At 39.0% G+C, this 19917-nt stretch overlaps 1 protein-coding gene across 2 annotated transcripts in view; it reads left to right on the top strand.

The window, feature by feature from the left end:
• Positions 1 to 19917, top strand: part of LOC139394629 (adhesion G protein-coupled receptor L3-like) — an 82425-nt gene that overhangs the window by 56363 nt on the left and 6145 nt on the right. Inside the window, exons 9-13 of one of the 2 annotated variants that reach the window (XM_071142731.1) lie at positions 519 to 687; positions 4666 to 4848; positions 5431 to 5524; positions 9319 to 9459; positions 11190 to 11207. In XM_071142731.1, the coding sequence (XP_070998832.1) occupies positions 519 to 687; positions 4666 to 4848; positions 5431 to 5524; positions 9319 to 9459; positions 11190 to 11207 (605 nt within the window). The remainder of the gene's footprint in view (positions 1 to 518; positions 688 to 4665; positions 4849 to 5430; positions 5525 to 9318; positions 9460 to 11189; positions 11208 to 19917) is intronic. The other variant, XM_071142732.1, reaches the window with a different exon arrangement.

Here is a 19917-nt window from a genome sequence, read left to right as displayed (position 1 = left end):
CTCTGTCCTCCTCTCCTCTGTAGATAGTGGGTAATATAATCCATACACTGAATCACCTCCCTCCGTCTCGTCCCACACTCCTCCGTCTCTGCTTTCTCGTCCTCCTCTCCTCTCCTCTAGATTGTGTGTGATATCTGTCATAGATCTACTCTGTCTGCTGGGTCTGACCTCTCTCTCCCCCCCCCTCCTCTCTCTCTCTCTCTCTCTCTCTCTCTCTCTCTCTCTCTCTGTCTCTCTCTATCTCTCCCATATCTCCTCTCCTGTCCTCTCTCTCTCTATCTCTCCTCCTCTCTCTATCTCTCCCTCCTCCTCCTCTATCTCTCCTCTCTCTCCTCTCTCTCTCCTCCTCCTCTATCTTTCCCTCCTCTCTCTCCTCTCTCGCCTCTCTCTCTCCTCCTCCTCTCTCTCTCCCTTCTCTCTCTCTCTCTCTCCTCCTCCTCTCTCTCTCCCTTCTCTCTCTCTCTCTCTCTCCTCCTCCTCTCTCTCTCCCTCCTCTCTCTCTCTCTCTCCTCCTCTAGATCGTGGGTGATTGGTGCCATAGCTCTCCTCTGTCTGTTGGGTCTGACCTGGGCGTTTGGTCTGATGTACATCAATGAGAGCACAGTGATCATGGCCTACCTGTTCACCATCTTCAACTCCCTACAGGGCATGTTCATATTCATCTTCCACTGTATACTACAGAAGAAGGTAACACACACACACACACACACACACACTCTCACACACACACACACACACACACACTCACACTCCCACTCCCACTACGATAACCACATTTCGAAGCCAAGATTCAGTCCATTGTATAAACATGAGGGTGTTGCCTCTAGCTGTACATGTGGTGTCAATACAATAATGTGCTGTATGTTGTCTGACATGGTTCTGTGTTCTGACATGTTGTTGGATGTTACTCTACGGGACACCTTCAGCAGGCTCACACATCACAAATACTCAGAAAGAGTTGTCCAACAAATGCCTGAACACAATCCAATATTATTCTCCCACACACATCTACTGTTGACGGACCAGAGTGAGTTAGGGGGGGGGGGGGGGGGGGGGGGGGGGGGGTTAGATGGCTGATAGCTAGAGGAGGAAGAGTGGGATGGAGGATGGACCAGAGTGTGTTGGGGGGGGGGGTTAGATGGTTGATAGCTAGAGGAGGAAGAGTGGGATGGAGGACGGACCAGAGTGTGTTGGGGGGGGGGTTAGATGGCTGATAGCTAGAGGAGGAAGAGTGGGATGGAGGATGGACCAGAGTGTGTTGGGGGGGGGGGTTAGATGGTTGATAGCTAGAGGAGGAAGAGTGGGATGGAGGACGGACCAGAGTGTGTTGGGGGGGGGGGGGGGGGGGGGGGGGGGTTAGATGGCTGATAGCTAGAGGAGGAAGAGTGGGATGGAGGACGGACCAGAGTGTGTTGGGGGGGGGGGGGGGGGTTAGATGGCTGATAGCTAGAGGAGGAAGAGTGGGATGGAGGATGGACCAGAGTGTGTTGGGGGGGGGGGGGTTAGATGGTTGATAGCTAGAGGAGGAAGAGTGGGATGGAGGATGGACCATAGTGGGTTGGGGGGGGGGGGGGGTTAGATGGTTGATAGCTAGAGGAGGAGGAGTGGGATGGAGGACAGACCATAGTGGGTTAGGGGGGTTAGATGGTTCTCAACACCTACATTAATATAGGCAGGCTAACACAGCAGAAATAGTCAAATGTGAAATGCCTAAACACCTCCCACACACTTCACTGTTGACAGAACAGATGATGTGAGATGAATCAATCTGTTAATACTCTGTCTGGCTTTTCACCCACAGACACGCTATTGTTCTAGGTCCACAGGGTGTCTGTGTGTGTGTGTGCGTGTGCGTGTGCGTGTGTGTGTGTGCGTGTGCGTGTGCGCGTGCGTGTGCGTGTGTGTGTGTGTGTGTGTGTGTGTCCGGTCATGAGATCAGCTATCTAGGGGAAGACTCATACAATGTTGAGGTTTTCCTTGGCAAAGCCCTCTCAATCTCCCTAGAGACCCTAGAGGCAATGTTCACACACACACACACACACCAACACACAATCCACCACACACACACACAGCTGTGAAAACAGAGCATCTCCAGTCCAAGTCCATCTTTAAAAACATATTCTTTATCTATTTACATTGGCTTGATTAGAATCTACATCTTCCTAACACACCTGTATCCTTCCTAACACACCTGTTTCCTTCCTAACACACCTGTTTCCTTCCTAACACACCTGTTTCCTTTCTAACACACCTGTTTCCTTCCTAACACACCTGTTTCCTTCCTAACACACCTGTATCCTTCCTACACTACCTGAATCCTTCCTAACACACCTGTTTCCTTCCTAACACACCTGTATCCTTCCTAACACCTGTATCCTTCCTAACACCTGTATCTTTCCTAACACACCTGTATCCTTCCTAACACACTTGTGTCCTTCCTAACACCTGTATCCTTCCTAACACCTGTTTCCCTCCATAACACACATGTTTCCCTCCATAACACACCTGTTTCCCTCCATAACTCACCTGTATCCTTCCTAACACGCCTGTATCCTTCCTAACACACCTGTTTCCCTCCATAACACACCTGTTTCCTTCCTAACACACCTTTTTCCCTCCATAACACACCTGTATCCTTCCTAACACACCTGTATCCTTCCTAACACACCTGTATCCTTCCATAACACTGCTGTATCCTTCCTAACACCTGTATCCTTCCTAACACACCTGTTTCCCTCCATAACACAGCTGTATCCTTCCTAACATCTGTATCCTTCCTAACACACCTGTTTCCCTCCATAACACAGCTGTATCCTTCCTAACACCTGTATCCTTCCTAACACACCTGTTCCCTCCATAACACAGCTGTATCCTTCCTAACACACCTGTTTCCCTCCATAACACACCTGTTTCCCTCCATAACACACCTGTTTCCCTCCATAACACAGCTGTATCCTTCCATAACACACCTGTATCCTTCCTAACAAACCTGTTTCCCTCCATAACACAGCTGTATCCTTCCTAATACCTGTATCCTTCCTAACACCTGTATCCTTCCTAACACACCTGCTTCCTTCCTAACACACCTGTATCCTTTCTAACCTACCTGTTTCCCTCCATAACACACCTGTATCCTTCCTAACACACCTGTATCCTTCCTAACACACCTGTTTCCTTCCTAACACACCTGTATCCCTCCTAACACCTGTATGCTTCCTAACACCTGTATCCTTCCTAACACACCTGTATCCTTCCTAACAGACCTGTATCCTTCCTAACACCTGTATCCTTCCTAACACACCTGTATCCTTCCTAACACCTGTTTCCTTCCTAACACACCTGTTTCCTTCCTAACACACCTGTATCCTTCCTAACACACCTGTATCCTTCCTAACACCTGTATCCTTCCTAACACACCTGTTTCCCTCCATAACACACCTGTTTCCCTCCATAACACACCTGTATCCTTCCTAACACGCCTGTATCCTTCCTAACACACCTGTTTCCCTCCATAACACACCTGTTTCCCTCCATAACACACCTGTATCCTTCCTAACACACCTGTTTCCCTCCATAACACACCTGTATGCTTCCTAACACACCTGTAGCCTTCCTAACACACCTGTTTCCCTCCATAACACACCTGTATCCTTCCTAACACACCTGTATCCTTCCTAACACACCTGTTTCCCTCCGTAACACACCTGTTTCCCTCCATAACACACCTGTATCCTTCCTAACACACCTGTATCCTTCCATAACACACCTGTGTCCTTCCATAACACACCTGTTTCCTTCCTAACACCTGTATCCTTCCTAACACACCTGTATCCTTCCTAACACACCTGTATCCTTCCTAACACACCTGTTTCCTTCCTAACACCTGTATCCTTCCTAACACACCTGTATTCTTCCTAACACACCTGTATCCTTCCTAACACACCTGTATCCTTCCATAACACACCTGTATCCTTCCTAACACACCTGTATCCTTCCTAACCCACCTGTTTCCCTCCATAACACACCTGTTTCCATCCATAACACACCTGTAATCCTTCCATAACACACCTGTATCCTTCCTAACACACCTGTATCCTTCCTAACACACCTGTATCCTTCCATAACACACCTGTATCCTTCCTAACACCTGTATCCTTCCTAACACACCTGTATCCTTCCTAGCACACCTGTATCCTTCCATAACACACCTGTTTCCTTCCTAACACACCTGTATCCTTCCATAACACACCTGTATCCTTCCATAACACACCTGTTTCCTTCCTAACACACCTGTATCCTTCCATAACACACCTGTATCCTTTCCATAACACACCTGTTTCCTTCCTATCACCTGTATCCTTCCTAACACACCTGTATCCTTCCTAACACACCTGTATCCTTCCATAACACACCTGTATCCTTCCTAACACACCTGTATCCTTCCTAACACACCTGTTTCCCGCCATAACACACCTGTTTCCATCCATAACACACCTGTATCCTTCCTAACACACCTGTATCCTTCCTAACACACCTGTTTCCCTCCATAACACACCTGTTTCCATCCATAACACACCTATTTCCCTCCATAACACACCTGTATCCTTCCTAACACACCTGTTTCCCTCCATAACACCGCTGTGTGTCCCTGTCTCCCCTCTCCAGGTGCGTAAGGAGTATGGGAAGTGTTTGCGTTCCCACTGCTGCAGTGGTAAGAGTGTAGAGACCTCCATCTCGTCCTCTGGAAAGAACCACACCACGTCTCGAACCCCAGGACGATACTCCACGGGGTCGCAGGTCATCTTGCCTGCCTGTACACCTGGACGCTACTCCACAGAAGACTCCCAGGTGAGACCAGGTCCAGCACACCTGTTGGACTAACCTACAGTACAATCCGATTCAGCTTTAACTCTGACTTCTGATTCTAGAAGTCTTGGAATGTTATCTTGGAAAGTCACCTTGGAAAGTCACCTTTTATCCCTGTCTCTGTCTCTCTACCTTCCCCCTTCCTTCTCTCCTCCCAACTTTCCCTCCCTCCCCCCTTCCTTCTCTCCTTCCCTTCATCCCCCTTCCTTCTCTCCCTCCCTCTCCTCTCCTCCCCTCTTCCTTCTCTCCCTCCATCTCCTTTCCTCCCCTCTTCCCTGCCTCCCCCTTCCTTCTCTCCTTCCCTCTCCTCCCCTCTTCCCTCCCTCCCCCTTCCTTCTCTCCTTCCCTCTCCTCCCTCCTTCCCTCTCCTCCCCTCTTCCCTCCCTCCCTCCCTCCCCCTTCCTTCCCTCCTTCGCTCTCCTCCCCTCTTCCCTCCCTCCCCCTTCCTTCTCTCCCTCCCTCCCTCCCTCCCCCTTCCTTCTCTCCCTCCCCCATTCATCCCTCCCTCCCTCGCTCCCCCATTCATCCCTCCCTCCCTCGCTCCCCCATTCATCCCTCCATCAGAGTCGTATCAGGAGGATGTGGAACGATACAGTGAGGAAACAGGAGTCATCCTTTATGACAGGAGACATCAACAGCTCAGCCACACTCAACAGAGGTAACCAAGGATACTACTACCTATTCAGTATGACAATAATACTGTTATTTATAATGCGCTGACAGAGTAAAGAGAAGTTTATATAAGTTTATATAAGTTCCTCCTAATGCTATCGTTAGCCCACTGCTGATGTCACTTCCTTCTGAAGGACAGAAGAGAGGAAGTCTTTGGCATGGCCCACTACACTAAGACTGGCCCACCAAGTGTGTGAAGACTGGCCCACTACACTAAGACTGGCCCACTACACTAAGACTGGCCCACTACACTAAGAATGGCCCACTACACTAAGACTGGCCCACTGCACTAAGACTGGCCCACTACACTAAGACTGGCCCACTACACTAAGACTGGCCCACTACACCAAGATTGGCCCACTACACTAAGACTGGCCCACTACACTAAGACTGGCCCACTACACTAAGACTGGCCCACTGCACTAAGACTGGCCCACTATGCCCTATAACTGGGGCAGATGGCTAGTTATTCCAGTTATTTATTCCCTATAACTGGGGCAGATGGCTAGTTATTCCAGTTATTTATTCCCTATAACTGGGGCAGATGGCTAGTTATTCCAGTTATTTATTCCCTATAACTGGAGCAGATGGCTAGTTATTCTAGTTATTTATTCCCTATAACTGGGGCAGATGGCTAGTTATTCTAGTTATTTATTCCCTATAACTGGGGCAGATGGCTAGTTATTCCAGTTATTTATTCCACGTGACTGGGGCAGATGGCTAGTTATTCCAGTTATTTATTCCCTATAACTGGGGCAGATGGCTAGTTATTCCAGTTATTTATTCCCTATAACTGGGGCAGATGGCTAGTTATTCCAGTTATTTATTCCCTATAACTGGAGCAGATGGCTAGTTATTCCAGTTATTTATTCCATGTGACTGGAGCAGATGGCTAGTGATTCCAGTTATTTATTCCCTATAACTGGGACAGATGGCTAGTTATTCCAGTTATTTATTCCCTATAACTGGGGCAGATATCTAGTTATTCCAGTTTTTTATTCCCTATAACTGGGGCAGATGGCTAGTTATTCCAGTTATTTATTCCCTATAACTGGGGCAGATGGCTAGTTATTCCAGTTATTTATTCCCTATAACTGGGGCAGATGGCTAGTTATTCCAGTTATTTATTCCCTATAACTGGGGCAGATGGCTAGTTATTCCAGTTATTTATTCCCTGTAACTGGGGCAGATGGCTAGTTATTCCAGTTATTTATTCCATGTGACTGTATAATGGAGCACCAGTGCTGCCTATTGAAACAGATGACTCTTCATCTTATTCCTCCTAGTCTGACCAGTCTGACAAGTGTAACCAGTCTGACCTGTCTAACCAGTCTGACCTGTCTAACCAGTCTGACCAGTCTGACCAGTCTGACTAGTCTAACCAGTCTGACCTGTCTAATCAGTCTGACCTGTCTAACCAGTCTGACCTGTCTGACCAGTCTTACTAGTCTAACCAGTCTGACCAGTCTAACCAGTCTGACCAGTCTAACCAGTCTGACCAGTCTAACCAGTCTGACCAGACTGACCAGTCTAACCAGTCTGACCAGTCTAACCTGTCTGACCAGTCTGACCAGTCTAACCAGTCTGACCTCTCCAACCAGTCTGACCAGTCTGACCAGTCTAACCAGTCTGACCAGTCTGACCAGTGGTCTTTCTATATTTGTTTTGTATCTATATCTGTGTTTTTACATGTACATTGATTGATTGATTGATTGATTGATCTTTAAGCTACAACAAAATATAAATGACATATATTTTTCCAAACGAATCCAATCGGTTACGGCTTCAAACACACCGACGGCGTCATGACATTCATGTCCAACGCGACGCTGCGTTCGCCTCGCAGTGCGTTCGCCTCGCAGTGCGTTCGCCGCCTCGCAGTGCGTTCGCCGCCTCGCAGTGCCTTCGCCTCGCAGTGCCTTCGCCTCGCAGTGCCTTCGCCTCGCAGTGCGTTTCGCCTCGCAGTGCGTTTCGCCTCGCAGTGCCTTCCGCCTCGCAGTGCGTTTCGCCTCGCAGTGCCTTCGCCTCGCAGTGCCTTCGCCTCGCAGTGCGTTTCGACTCGCAGTGCGTTCGCCTCGCAGTGCGTTCGCCTCGCAGTGCGTTCGGTGGGTTGTGTACCTTGTACTGTGTGCGCTGACGACCTGACAGAAACGGTAGCAGGAGGTGAATGTTGAACGGTTGTTTACACACATATCCAGATGATGCTGTGTACTAGTTTGAGCAATGAAGCTGCCGGCGTGTTGGAAGCGTTAGTTAGTTTTACACCCGTTACTGAAATGGTTGTTTCCAGTTTAAATGGCTTTACAATCTCCTCACAATGGTTCCAGCCCTGACAGTCATTATGAATGCAGGATATTGGGATATTTCCTAACCCTGGCTGGGATTCAGTCATTATGAATGCAGGATATTGGGATATTTCCTAACTCTGGCTGGGTTCAGTCATTATGAATGCAGGATATTGGGATATTTCCTAACTCTGGCTGGGTTCAGTCATTATGAATGCAGGATATTGGGATATTTCCTAACCCTGGCTGGGATTCAGTCATTATGAATGCAGGATATTGGGATATTTCCTAACTCTCGCTGAGTTCAGTCATTATGAATGCAGGATATTGGGATATTTCCTAACCCTGGCTGGGTTCAGTCATTATGAGTGCAGGATATTGGGATATTTCCTAACTCTGGCTGGGATTCCAATAGGAATTACAAGTCACTCTGTGATTCAGCATAATGTGACATGCAGGTAGGGTTGCAAATTATCCTGTAACTTTCCCACATTTCACAGGTTTTCCAGAAATCCTGTTTGGAAAATTCAGAGTAACGGGAGGGAATAAGCAGGAAATCCTTGGGAAATGTACCATAACAATCCTACTTGCCGGACCTGATGTGTCCCGTAAACCATGAGTTTGAGACCACTGAATTATGGTGTGAGCTAGGCCTCAAAACAAGGTCTTATGAGATACATTATGTAATGTAACGGCATCTCAGTGCTAGAGGCGTCACTACAGTACCTGGTTCGAATCCAGGCTGTATCACAACCGGCCGTGATTGGGTGTCCCATAGAGCGGCGCACAATTGGCCCACCGCCGTCCGGGTTTGGCCTGGTGTAGGCCGTCATTGTAAATAATAATTTGTTCTTAACCGACTTGCCTAGTTAAATAAAAGTTAAATAAAATAAAATAAAACGTAAGAGTTTAAGACAATACCTAGGATCTAACTTGGTGAAGGTCACAGGACTGAACATGATCAAATGCAACGACCATGTCTCTGACTAACACATACAGTCATGGGTGGTTACTCTACAATTCACTAGAGAAAGGCTGCAGGAATGACTGGCAAGCTTATGTCTGTCTGGGGTGTTCACTTCAACTGTGTTTGCCTGATTGATTTACATGTCTTCTCTGTCTCTTCCTTTCATGCTCTCTCTCACACCCACTCTATCACTACACTCCTCTCTTTCTCTCTCTCTCTCTCTCTCTCTCTCTCTCTCTCTCTGTCTCTCTCTGTCTCTCTCTCTCTCTCTCTCTCTCTCTCTCTGTCTCTCTTTCTCGCCCTCTCTCTCTATATCTCTTTCTTGCCCTCTCTCTGTCTCTCTCTGTCTCCCTCTCTCTGTCTCTCTCTCTGTCTCTCTCTGTCTCTCTCTCTCTCTCTCTGTCTCTCTCTGTCTCTCTCTCTCTCTCTGCCTCTCTGTCTCTCTCTATCTGCCTCTCTCTGTCTCTCTCTCTCTCTCTGCCTCTCTGTCTCTCTCTATCTGCCTCTCTCTGTCTCTGCCTCCACTAGGAGCGATGGCTAATCATCTGTTAACTAATACTCTCCTTCATCCCCATGGTTCTAACCATCGTTATAACTCTCTGCTGGGGGACACCAACCACCAAGCAGTCTGTAACAACCCCAACGTGGCTGGCATGTACAACACACAAGGTGTGACACACACATTCCTATGTATAACCTATGATCCCTATTTCCCACTTCATTTTAATGATTGTTCTTTTTGTGAAGAAGTTTGATCACTTTTGATCACTTCCTGCACTTTATTGTTTTGAGTTATTGTTTCACTGGACTTGCAAATGATCACATTCTTCTTGACCCTTGACCCTTGGACTGTGCAAATGCATTTCACTTTTCACATTTTTTTTTACAAATATATAATTGATTTTGATGGGTCCTTGATTCTAAAAATGGCCGCCACTGCTCATGATTCTGTCTGCATGCCTGTGAAAATGACTCCCAGATGAGACCAACCAATCATGTTGTGAGATATCACCTGTCCCATTGGTCATTGGTCTCAAAACACATACGTTTTAACTTAAGTTATTTAGTTCACCTTTTAGATTTATGACCTAAACGTGTAAGTTATCAGTCTCAGATTCAACGTAAACATTAACGAATCATCTGGGATCTATGAGTGCTTGTGCTGTTTGGTGGGATTCTCTGTCTGTTTTATGAGCTATGAATGCTCTATGAATGCTCTATGAGTGGTTTATGAATGCTCTATGAATGCTCAATGAGTGCTCTTTGAGTGCTCTGAGTGCTCTATGAATGCTAAATGAGTGCTCTTTGAGTGCTCTATGAATGCTCTATGAGTGCTATATGAATACTTTATGAATGCTATATGGGTGCTCTCTGAGTGCTCTATGAATGCTCTATGAATGCTCAATGAGTGCTCTATGAATGCTCTATGAGTGCTCTATGAATGCTATATGAGCGCTCTATGAATGCTATATGAGCGCTCTATGAGTGCTCTATGAGTGCTCTATGAATGCTTTATGAGTGCTCTATGAATGCTATATGAGCGCTCTATGAATGCTCTATGAGTGCTCTATGAGTGCTCTATGAATACTTTATGAATGCTTTATGAGTGCTCTATGAATGCTCTATGAGTGCTCTTTGAGTGCTCTATGAATGCTCTATGAGTGCTCTTTGAGTGCTCTATGAATGCTCTATGAGTGCTCTATGAATACTTTATGAATGCTCTATGAATGCTTTATGAGTGCTCTATGAATGCTATATGGGTGCTATATGAGTGCTCTATCAATGCTCTATGAATGCTCAATGAGTGCTCTATGAATGCTATATGAGTGCTCTATGAATGCTATATGAGCGCTCTATGAATGCTATATGAGTGCTCTATGAGTGCTCTATGCATGCTCTATGAGTGCTCTATGAGTGCTCTATGAATGCTCTATGAGTGCTCTATGAATGCTACATGAGCGCTCTATGAATGCTCTATAAATGCTCTATGAATGCTCTATGAGTGCTCTATGAATGCTCTACGAATGCTCTACGAATGCTCTGTGTGTTTTGTGTTGTTGTGTTATGCTTTTCGTCTGGTAAAGGTTTTTGCGCTTGCTGTATTGCATCATCTGTTTTCAGCGTTTTACGTGGGTTCTGTTCATTTGTGTTGTTAGTATGTGACAGTGTTGTACTGTGGGAGAAGTTGGATTGATCCTGAAGACAGACCATGTGAACCGTTCAGTTTGTAACCAAACGCAGTAGACTGGGTGTTGAAGACGAGGCCTTACTACTAAACACGATACCATTCCTTGTGTGTTTAGTCCTTTCTCCATACACACTGTTTTTGTATCTATCTGTGTCTGTCTTTACTCACGGTTTTGTGTTTCTCTCTGTTTCTCTCTCACGCTGTCCCATAGCCCCCTACAGAGACACAAGTAATCACCTTTACTAACCGAACATCTGATATCAACCTACCACTATGGATGTCAAATACGCTTACAAATACCTAGCTATTTACTACACCGAACATCTGATATCAACCTACCACTATGGATGTCAAATACGCTTACAAATACCTAGCTATTTACTACACCAAACAATATTTACTATACCGAACAATATTTACTATACCGAACATCTGATATCAACCTACCACTATGGATGTCAAATACGCTTACAAATACCTAGCTATTTACTACACCGAACAATATTTACTATACCGAACAATATTTACTACACCGAACATCTGATATCAACATACCACTATGGATGTCAAATACGCTTACAAATACCTAGCTATTTACTACACCGAACAATATTTACTACACCGAACATCTGATATCAACCTACCACTATGGATGTCAAATACGCTTACAAATACCTAGCTATTTACTACACCGCACATCTGATATCAACCTACCACTATGGATGTCAAATACGCTTACAAATACCTAGCTATTTACTACACCGAACAATATTTACTACACCGAACAATATTTACTACACCGAACATCTGATATCAACCTACCACTATGGATGTCAAATACGCTTACAAATACCTAGCTATTTACTACACCGAACATCTGATATCAACCTACCACTATGGATGTCAAATACGCTTACAAATACCTAGCTATTTACTACACCGAACAATATTTACTATACCGAACATCTGATATCAACCTACCACTATGGATGTCAAATACGCTTACAAATACCTAGCTATTTACTACACCGAACAATATTTACTACACCGAACATCTGATATCAACCTACCACTATGGATGTCAAATACGCTTACAAATACCTAGCTATTTACTACACCGAACAATATTTACTACACCGAACATCTGATATCAACCTACCACTATGGATGTCAAATACGCTTACAAATACCTAGCTATTTACTACACCGAACATCTGATATCAACCTACCACTATGGATGTCAAATACGCTTACAAATACCTAGCTATTTACTACACCGAACAATATTTACTACACCGAACAATATTTACTACACCGAACATCTGATATCAACCTACCACTATGGATGTCAAATACGCTTACAAATACCTAGCTATTTACTACACCGAACAATATTTACTACACCGAACAATATTTACTACACCGAACATCTGATATCAACCTACCACTATGGATGTCAAATACGCTTACAAATACCTAGCTATTTACTACACCGAACAATATTTACTATACCGAACATCTGATATCAACCTACCACTATGGATGTCAAATACGCTTACAAATACCTAGCTATTTACTACACCGAACATCTGATATCAACCTACCACTATGGATGTCAAATACGCTTACAAATACCTAGCTATTTACTACACCGAACAATATTTACTATACCGAACAATATTTACTATACCGAACAATATTTACTATACCGAACAATATTTACTACACCGAACAATATTTACTACACCGAACAATATTTACTATACCGAACAATATTTACTATACCAAACAATATTTATTATACCGAACAATATTTACTATACCAAACAATATTTACTATACCAAACAATATTTATTATACCGAACAATATTTACTATACCAAACAATATGAACAATATTTACTATACCAAACAATATGAACAATATTTACTACACCAAACAATATTTACTATACCAAACAATATTTACTACACCGAACAATATTTACTATACCGAACAATATGAACAATATTTACTACACCAAACAATATTTACTATACCAAACAATATTTACTACACCGAACAATATTTACTATACCGAACAATATGAACAATATTTACTACACCAAACAATATTTACAATACCGAACAATATTTACTATACCAAACAATATTTACTACACCGAACAATATTTACTATACCGAACAATATGAACAATATTTACTACACCAAACAATATTTACTATACTGAACAATCTTTACTATACCAAACAATATTTACTACACCGAACAATATTTACTATACCGAACAATATGAACAATATTTACTACACCAAACAATATTTACTATACCGAACAATATTTACTATACCAAACAATATTTACTACACCGAACAATATTTACTATACCGAACAATCTTTACTATACCAAACAATATTTACTACACCGAACAATATTTACTATACCGAACAATATGAACAATATTTACTACACCAAACAATATTTACTATACCAAACAATATTTACTATACCGAACAATATGAACAATATTTACTACACCGAACAATATTTACTATACCGAACAATATGAACAATATTTACTACACCGAACAATATTTACTACACCGAACAATATTTACTACACCGAACAATATGAACAATATTTACTACACCAAACAATATGAACAATATTTACTACACCGAACAATATTTACTACACCGAACAATATGAACAATATTTACTACACCGAACAATATTTACTATACCGAACAATATGAACAATATTTACTACACCGAACAATATTTACTATACCGAACAATCTTTACTACACCGAACAATATTTACTATACCGAACAATATTTACTACACCGAACAATATTTACTATACCAAACAATATTTACTACACCGAACAATATTTACTATACCGAACAATATGAACAATATTTACTACACCAAACAATATTTACTATACCGAACAATATTTACTATACCAAACAATATTTACTACACCGAACAATATTTACTATACCGAACAATATGAACAATATTTACTACACCAAACAATATTTACTATACCGAACAATCTTTACTATACCAAACAATATTTACTACACCGAACAATATTTACTATACCGAACAATATGAACAATATTTACTACACCAAACAATATTTACTATACCGAACAATATTTACTATACCAAACAATATTTACTACACCGAACAATATTTACTATACCGAACAATCTTTACTATACCAAACAATATTTACTACACCGAACAATATTTACTATACCGAACAATATGAACAATATTTACTACACCAAACAATATTTACTATACCAAACAATATTTACTATACCGAACAATATGAACAATATTTACTACACCGAACAATATTTACTATACCGAACAATATGAACAATATTTACTACACCGAACAATATTTACTACACCGAACAATATTTACTACACCGAACAATATGAACAATATTTACTACACCAAACAATATTTACTACACCGAACAATATGAACAATATTTACTACACCGAACAATATTTACTACACCGAACAATATTTACTACACCGAACAATATGAACAATATTTACTACACCGAACAATATTTACTATACCGAACAATATGAACAATATTTACTACACCGAACAATATTTACTATACCGAACAATCTTTACTACACCGAACAATATTTACTACACCGAACAATATTTACTACACCGAACAATATTTACTACACCGAACAATATTTACTACACCGAACACCGAACAATATGAACAATATTTACTATACCGAACAATATGAACAATATTTACTACACCGAACAATATTTACTATACCGAACAATATTTACTACACCGAACAATATTTACTACACCGAACAATATTTACTACACCGAACAATATTTACTATACCGAACAATATTTACTATACCGAACAATATTTACTACACCGAACAATATTTACTATACCGAACAATATTTACTACACCGAACAATATTTACTACACCGAACAATATTTACTATTCCGAACAATATTTACTATACCGAACAATATTTACTACACCGAACAATATTTACTATACCGAACAATATTTACTACACCAAACAATATTTACTACACCGAACAATATTTACTATACCGAACAATATTTACTACACCGAACAATATTTACTACACCGAACAATATTTACTATACCGAACAATATTTACTATACCGAACAATATTTACTACACCGAACAATATTTACTATACCGAACAAAATTTACTACACCGAACAATATTTACTACACCGAACACCGAACAATATGAACAATATTTACTACACCGAACAATATGAACAATATTTACTACACCGAACAATATGAACAATATTTACTATACCGAACAATATGAACAATATTTACTACACCAAACAATATTTACTATACCAAACAATATTTACCATACCGAACAATATGAACAATATTTACTACACCGAACAATATTTACTATACCGAACAATATGAACAATATTTACTACACCGAACAATATTTACTACACCGAACAATATTTACTACACCGAACAATATGAACAATATTTACTACACCAAACAATATTTACTACACCGAACAATATGAACAATATTTACTACACCGAACAATATTTACTACACCGAACAATATTTACTACACCGAACAATATGAACAATATTTACTACACCGAACAATATTTACTATACCGAACAATATGAACAATATTTACTACACCGAACAATATTTACTATACCGAACAATCTTTACTACACCGAACAATATTTACTATACCGAACAATATTTACTACACCGAACAATTTTTACTATACCAAACAATATTTACTACACCGAACAATATTTACTATACCGAACAATATGAACAATATTTACTACACCAAACAATATTTACTATACCGAACAATATTTACTATACCAAACAATATTTACAACACCGAACAATATTTACTATACCGAACAATATGAACAATATTTACTACACCAAACAATATTTACTATACCGAACAATCTTTACTATACCAAACAATATTTACTACACCGAACAATATTTACTATACCGAACAATATGAACAATATTTACTACACCAAACAATATTTACTATACCGAACAATATTTACTATACCAAACAATATTTACTACACCGAACAATATTTACTATACCGAACAATCTTTACTATACCAAACAATATTTACTACACCGAACAATATTTACTACACCGAACAATATGAACAATATTTACTACACCAAACAATATTTACTATACCAAACAATATTTACTATACCGAACAATATGAACAATATTTACTACACCGAACAATATTTACTATACCGAACAATATGAACAATATTTACTACACCGAACAATATTTACTACACCGAACAATATTTACTACACCGAACAATATGAACAATATTTACTACACCAAACAATATTTACTACACCGAACAATATGAACAATATTTACTACACCGAACAATATTTACTACACGAACAATATTTACTACACCGAACAATATGAACAATATTTACTACACCGAACAATATTTACTATACCGAACAATATGAACAATATTTACTACACCGAACAATATTTACTATACCGAACAATCTTTACTACACCGAACAATATTTACTACACCGAACAATATTTACTACACCGAACAATATTTACTACACCGAACACCGAACAATATGAACAATATTTACTATACCGAACAATATGAACAATATTTACTACACCGAACAATATTTACTATACCGAACAATATTTACTACACCGAACAATATTTACTACACCAAACAATATTTACTACACCGAACAATATTTACTACACCGAACAATATTTACTATACCGAACAATATTTACTATACCGAACAATATTTACTACACCGAACAATATTTACTATTCCGAACAATATTTACTACACCGAACAATATTTACTATACCAAACAATATTTACTATACCAAACAATATTTATTATACCGAACAATATTTACTATACCAAACAATATGAACAATATTTACTATACCAAACAATATGAACAATATTTACTACACCAAACAATATTTACTATACCAAACAATATTTACTACACCGAACAATATTTACTATACCGAACAATATGAACAATATTTACTACACCAAACAATATTTACTATACCAAACAATATTTACTACACCGAACAATATTTACTATACCGAACAATATGAACAATATTTACTACACCAAACAATATTTACAATACCGAACAATATTTACTATACCAAACAATATTTACTACACCGAACAATATTTACTATACCGAACAATATGAACAATATTTACTACACCAAACAATATTTACTATACCGAACAATATTTACTATACCAAACAATATTTACTACACCGAACAATATTTACTATACCGAACAATCTTTACTATACCAAACAATATTTACTACACCGAACAATATTTACTATACCGAACAATATGAACAATATTTACTACACCAAACAATATTTACTATACCAAACAATATTTACTATACCGAACAATATGAACAATATTTACTACACCGAACAATATTTACTATACCGAACAATATGAACAATATTTACTACACCGAACAATATTTACTACACCGAACAATATTTACTACACCGAACAATATGAACAATATTTACTACACCAAACAATATGAACAATATTTACTACACCGAACAATATTTACTACACCGAACAATATGAACAATATTTACTACACCGAACAATATTTACTATACCGAACAATATGAACAATATTTACTACACCGAACAATATTTACTATACCGAACAATCTTTACTACACCGAACAATATTTACTATACCGAACAATATTTACTACACCGAACAATATTTACTATACCAAACAATAGTTACTACACCGAACAATATTTACTATACCGAACAATATGAACAATATTTACTACACCAAACAATATTTACTATACCGAACAATATTTACTATACCAAACAATATTTACTACACCGAACAATATTTACTATACCGAACAATATGAACAATATTTACTACACCAAACAATATTTACTATACCGAACAATCTTTACTATACCAAACAATATTTACTACACCGAACAATATTTACTATACCGAACAATATGAACAATATTTACTACACCAAACAATATTTACTATACCGAACAATATTTACTATACCAAACAATATTTACTACACCGAACAATATTTACTATACCGAACAATCTTTACTATACCAAACAATATTTACTACACCGAACAATATTTACTATACCGAACAATATGAACAATATTTACTACACCAAACAATATTTACTATACCAAACAATATTTACTATACCGAACAATATGAACAATATTTACTACACCGAACAATATTTACTATACCGAACAATATGAACAATATTTACTACACCGAACAATATTTACTACACCGAACAATATTTACTACACCGAACAATATGAACAATATTTACTACACCGAACAATATTTACTACACCGAACAATATTTACTACACCGAACAATATGAACAATATTTACTACACCGAACAATATTTACTATACCGAACAATATGAACAATATTTACTACACCGAACAATATTTACTATACCGAACAATCTTTACTACACCGAACAATATTTACTACACCGAACAATATTTACTACACCGAACAATATTTACTACACCGAACAATATTTACTACACCGAACACCGAACAATATGAACAATATTTACTATACCGAACAATATGAACAATATTTACTACACCGAACAATATTTACTATACCGAACAATATTTACTACACCGAACAATATTTACTACACCGAACAATATTTACTACACCGAACAATATTTACTATACCGAACAATATTTACTATACCGAACAATATTTACTACACCGAACAATATTTACTATACCGAACAATATTTACTACACCGAACAATATTTACTACACCGAACAATATTTACTATTCCGAACAATATTTACTATACCGAACAATATTTACTACACCGAACAATATTTACTATACCGAACAATATTTACTACACCAAACAATATTTACTACACCGAACAATATTTACTATACCGAACAATATTTACTACACCGAACAATATTTACTACACCGAACAATATTTACTATACCGAACAATATTTACTATACCGAACAATATTTACTACACCGAACAATATTTACTATACCGAACAAAATTTACTACACCGAACAATATTTACTACACCGAACAATATGAACAATATTTACTACACCGAACAATATGAACAATATTTACTACACCGAACAATATGAACAATATTTACTATACCGAACAATATGAACAATATTTACTACACCAAACAATATTTACTATACCAAACAATATTTACCATACCGAACAATATGAACAATATTTACTACACCGAACAATATTTACTATACCGAACAATATGAACAATATTTACTACACCGAACAATATTTACTACACCGAACAATATTTACTACACCGAACAATATGAACAATATTTACTACACCAAACAATATTTACTACACCGAACAATATGAACAATATTTACTACACCGAACAATATTTACTACACCGAACAATATTTACTACACCGAACAATATGAACAATATTTACTACACCGAACAATATTTACTATACCGAACAATATGAACAATATTTACTACACCGAACAATATTTACTATACCGAACAATCTTTACTACACCGAACAATATTTACTATACCGAACAATATTTACTACACCGAACAATTTTTACTATACCAAACAATATTTACTACACCGAACAATATTTACTATACCGAACAATATGAACAATATTTACTACACCAAACAATATTTAC

This window comes from Oncorhynchus clarkii, unplaced genomic scaffold, assembly GCF_045791955.1.
Source record: "Oncorhynchus clarkii lewisi isolate Uvic-CL-2024 unplaced genomic scaffold, UVic_Ocla_1.0 unplaced_contig_13551_pilon_pilon, whole genome shotgun sequence".
Taxonomy (NCBI): domain Eukaryota; kingdom Metazoa; phylum Chordata; class Actinopteri; order Salmoniformes; family Salmonidae; genus Oncorhynchus; species Oncorhynchus clarkii.
The sequence above is the reverse complement of the archived record's forward strand: the minus strand, read 5'-3'. Positions and strand labels throughout refer to the sequence as shown.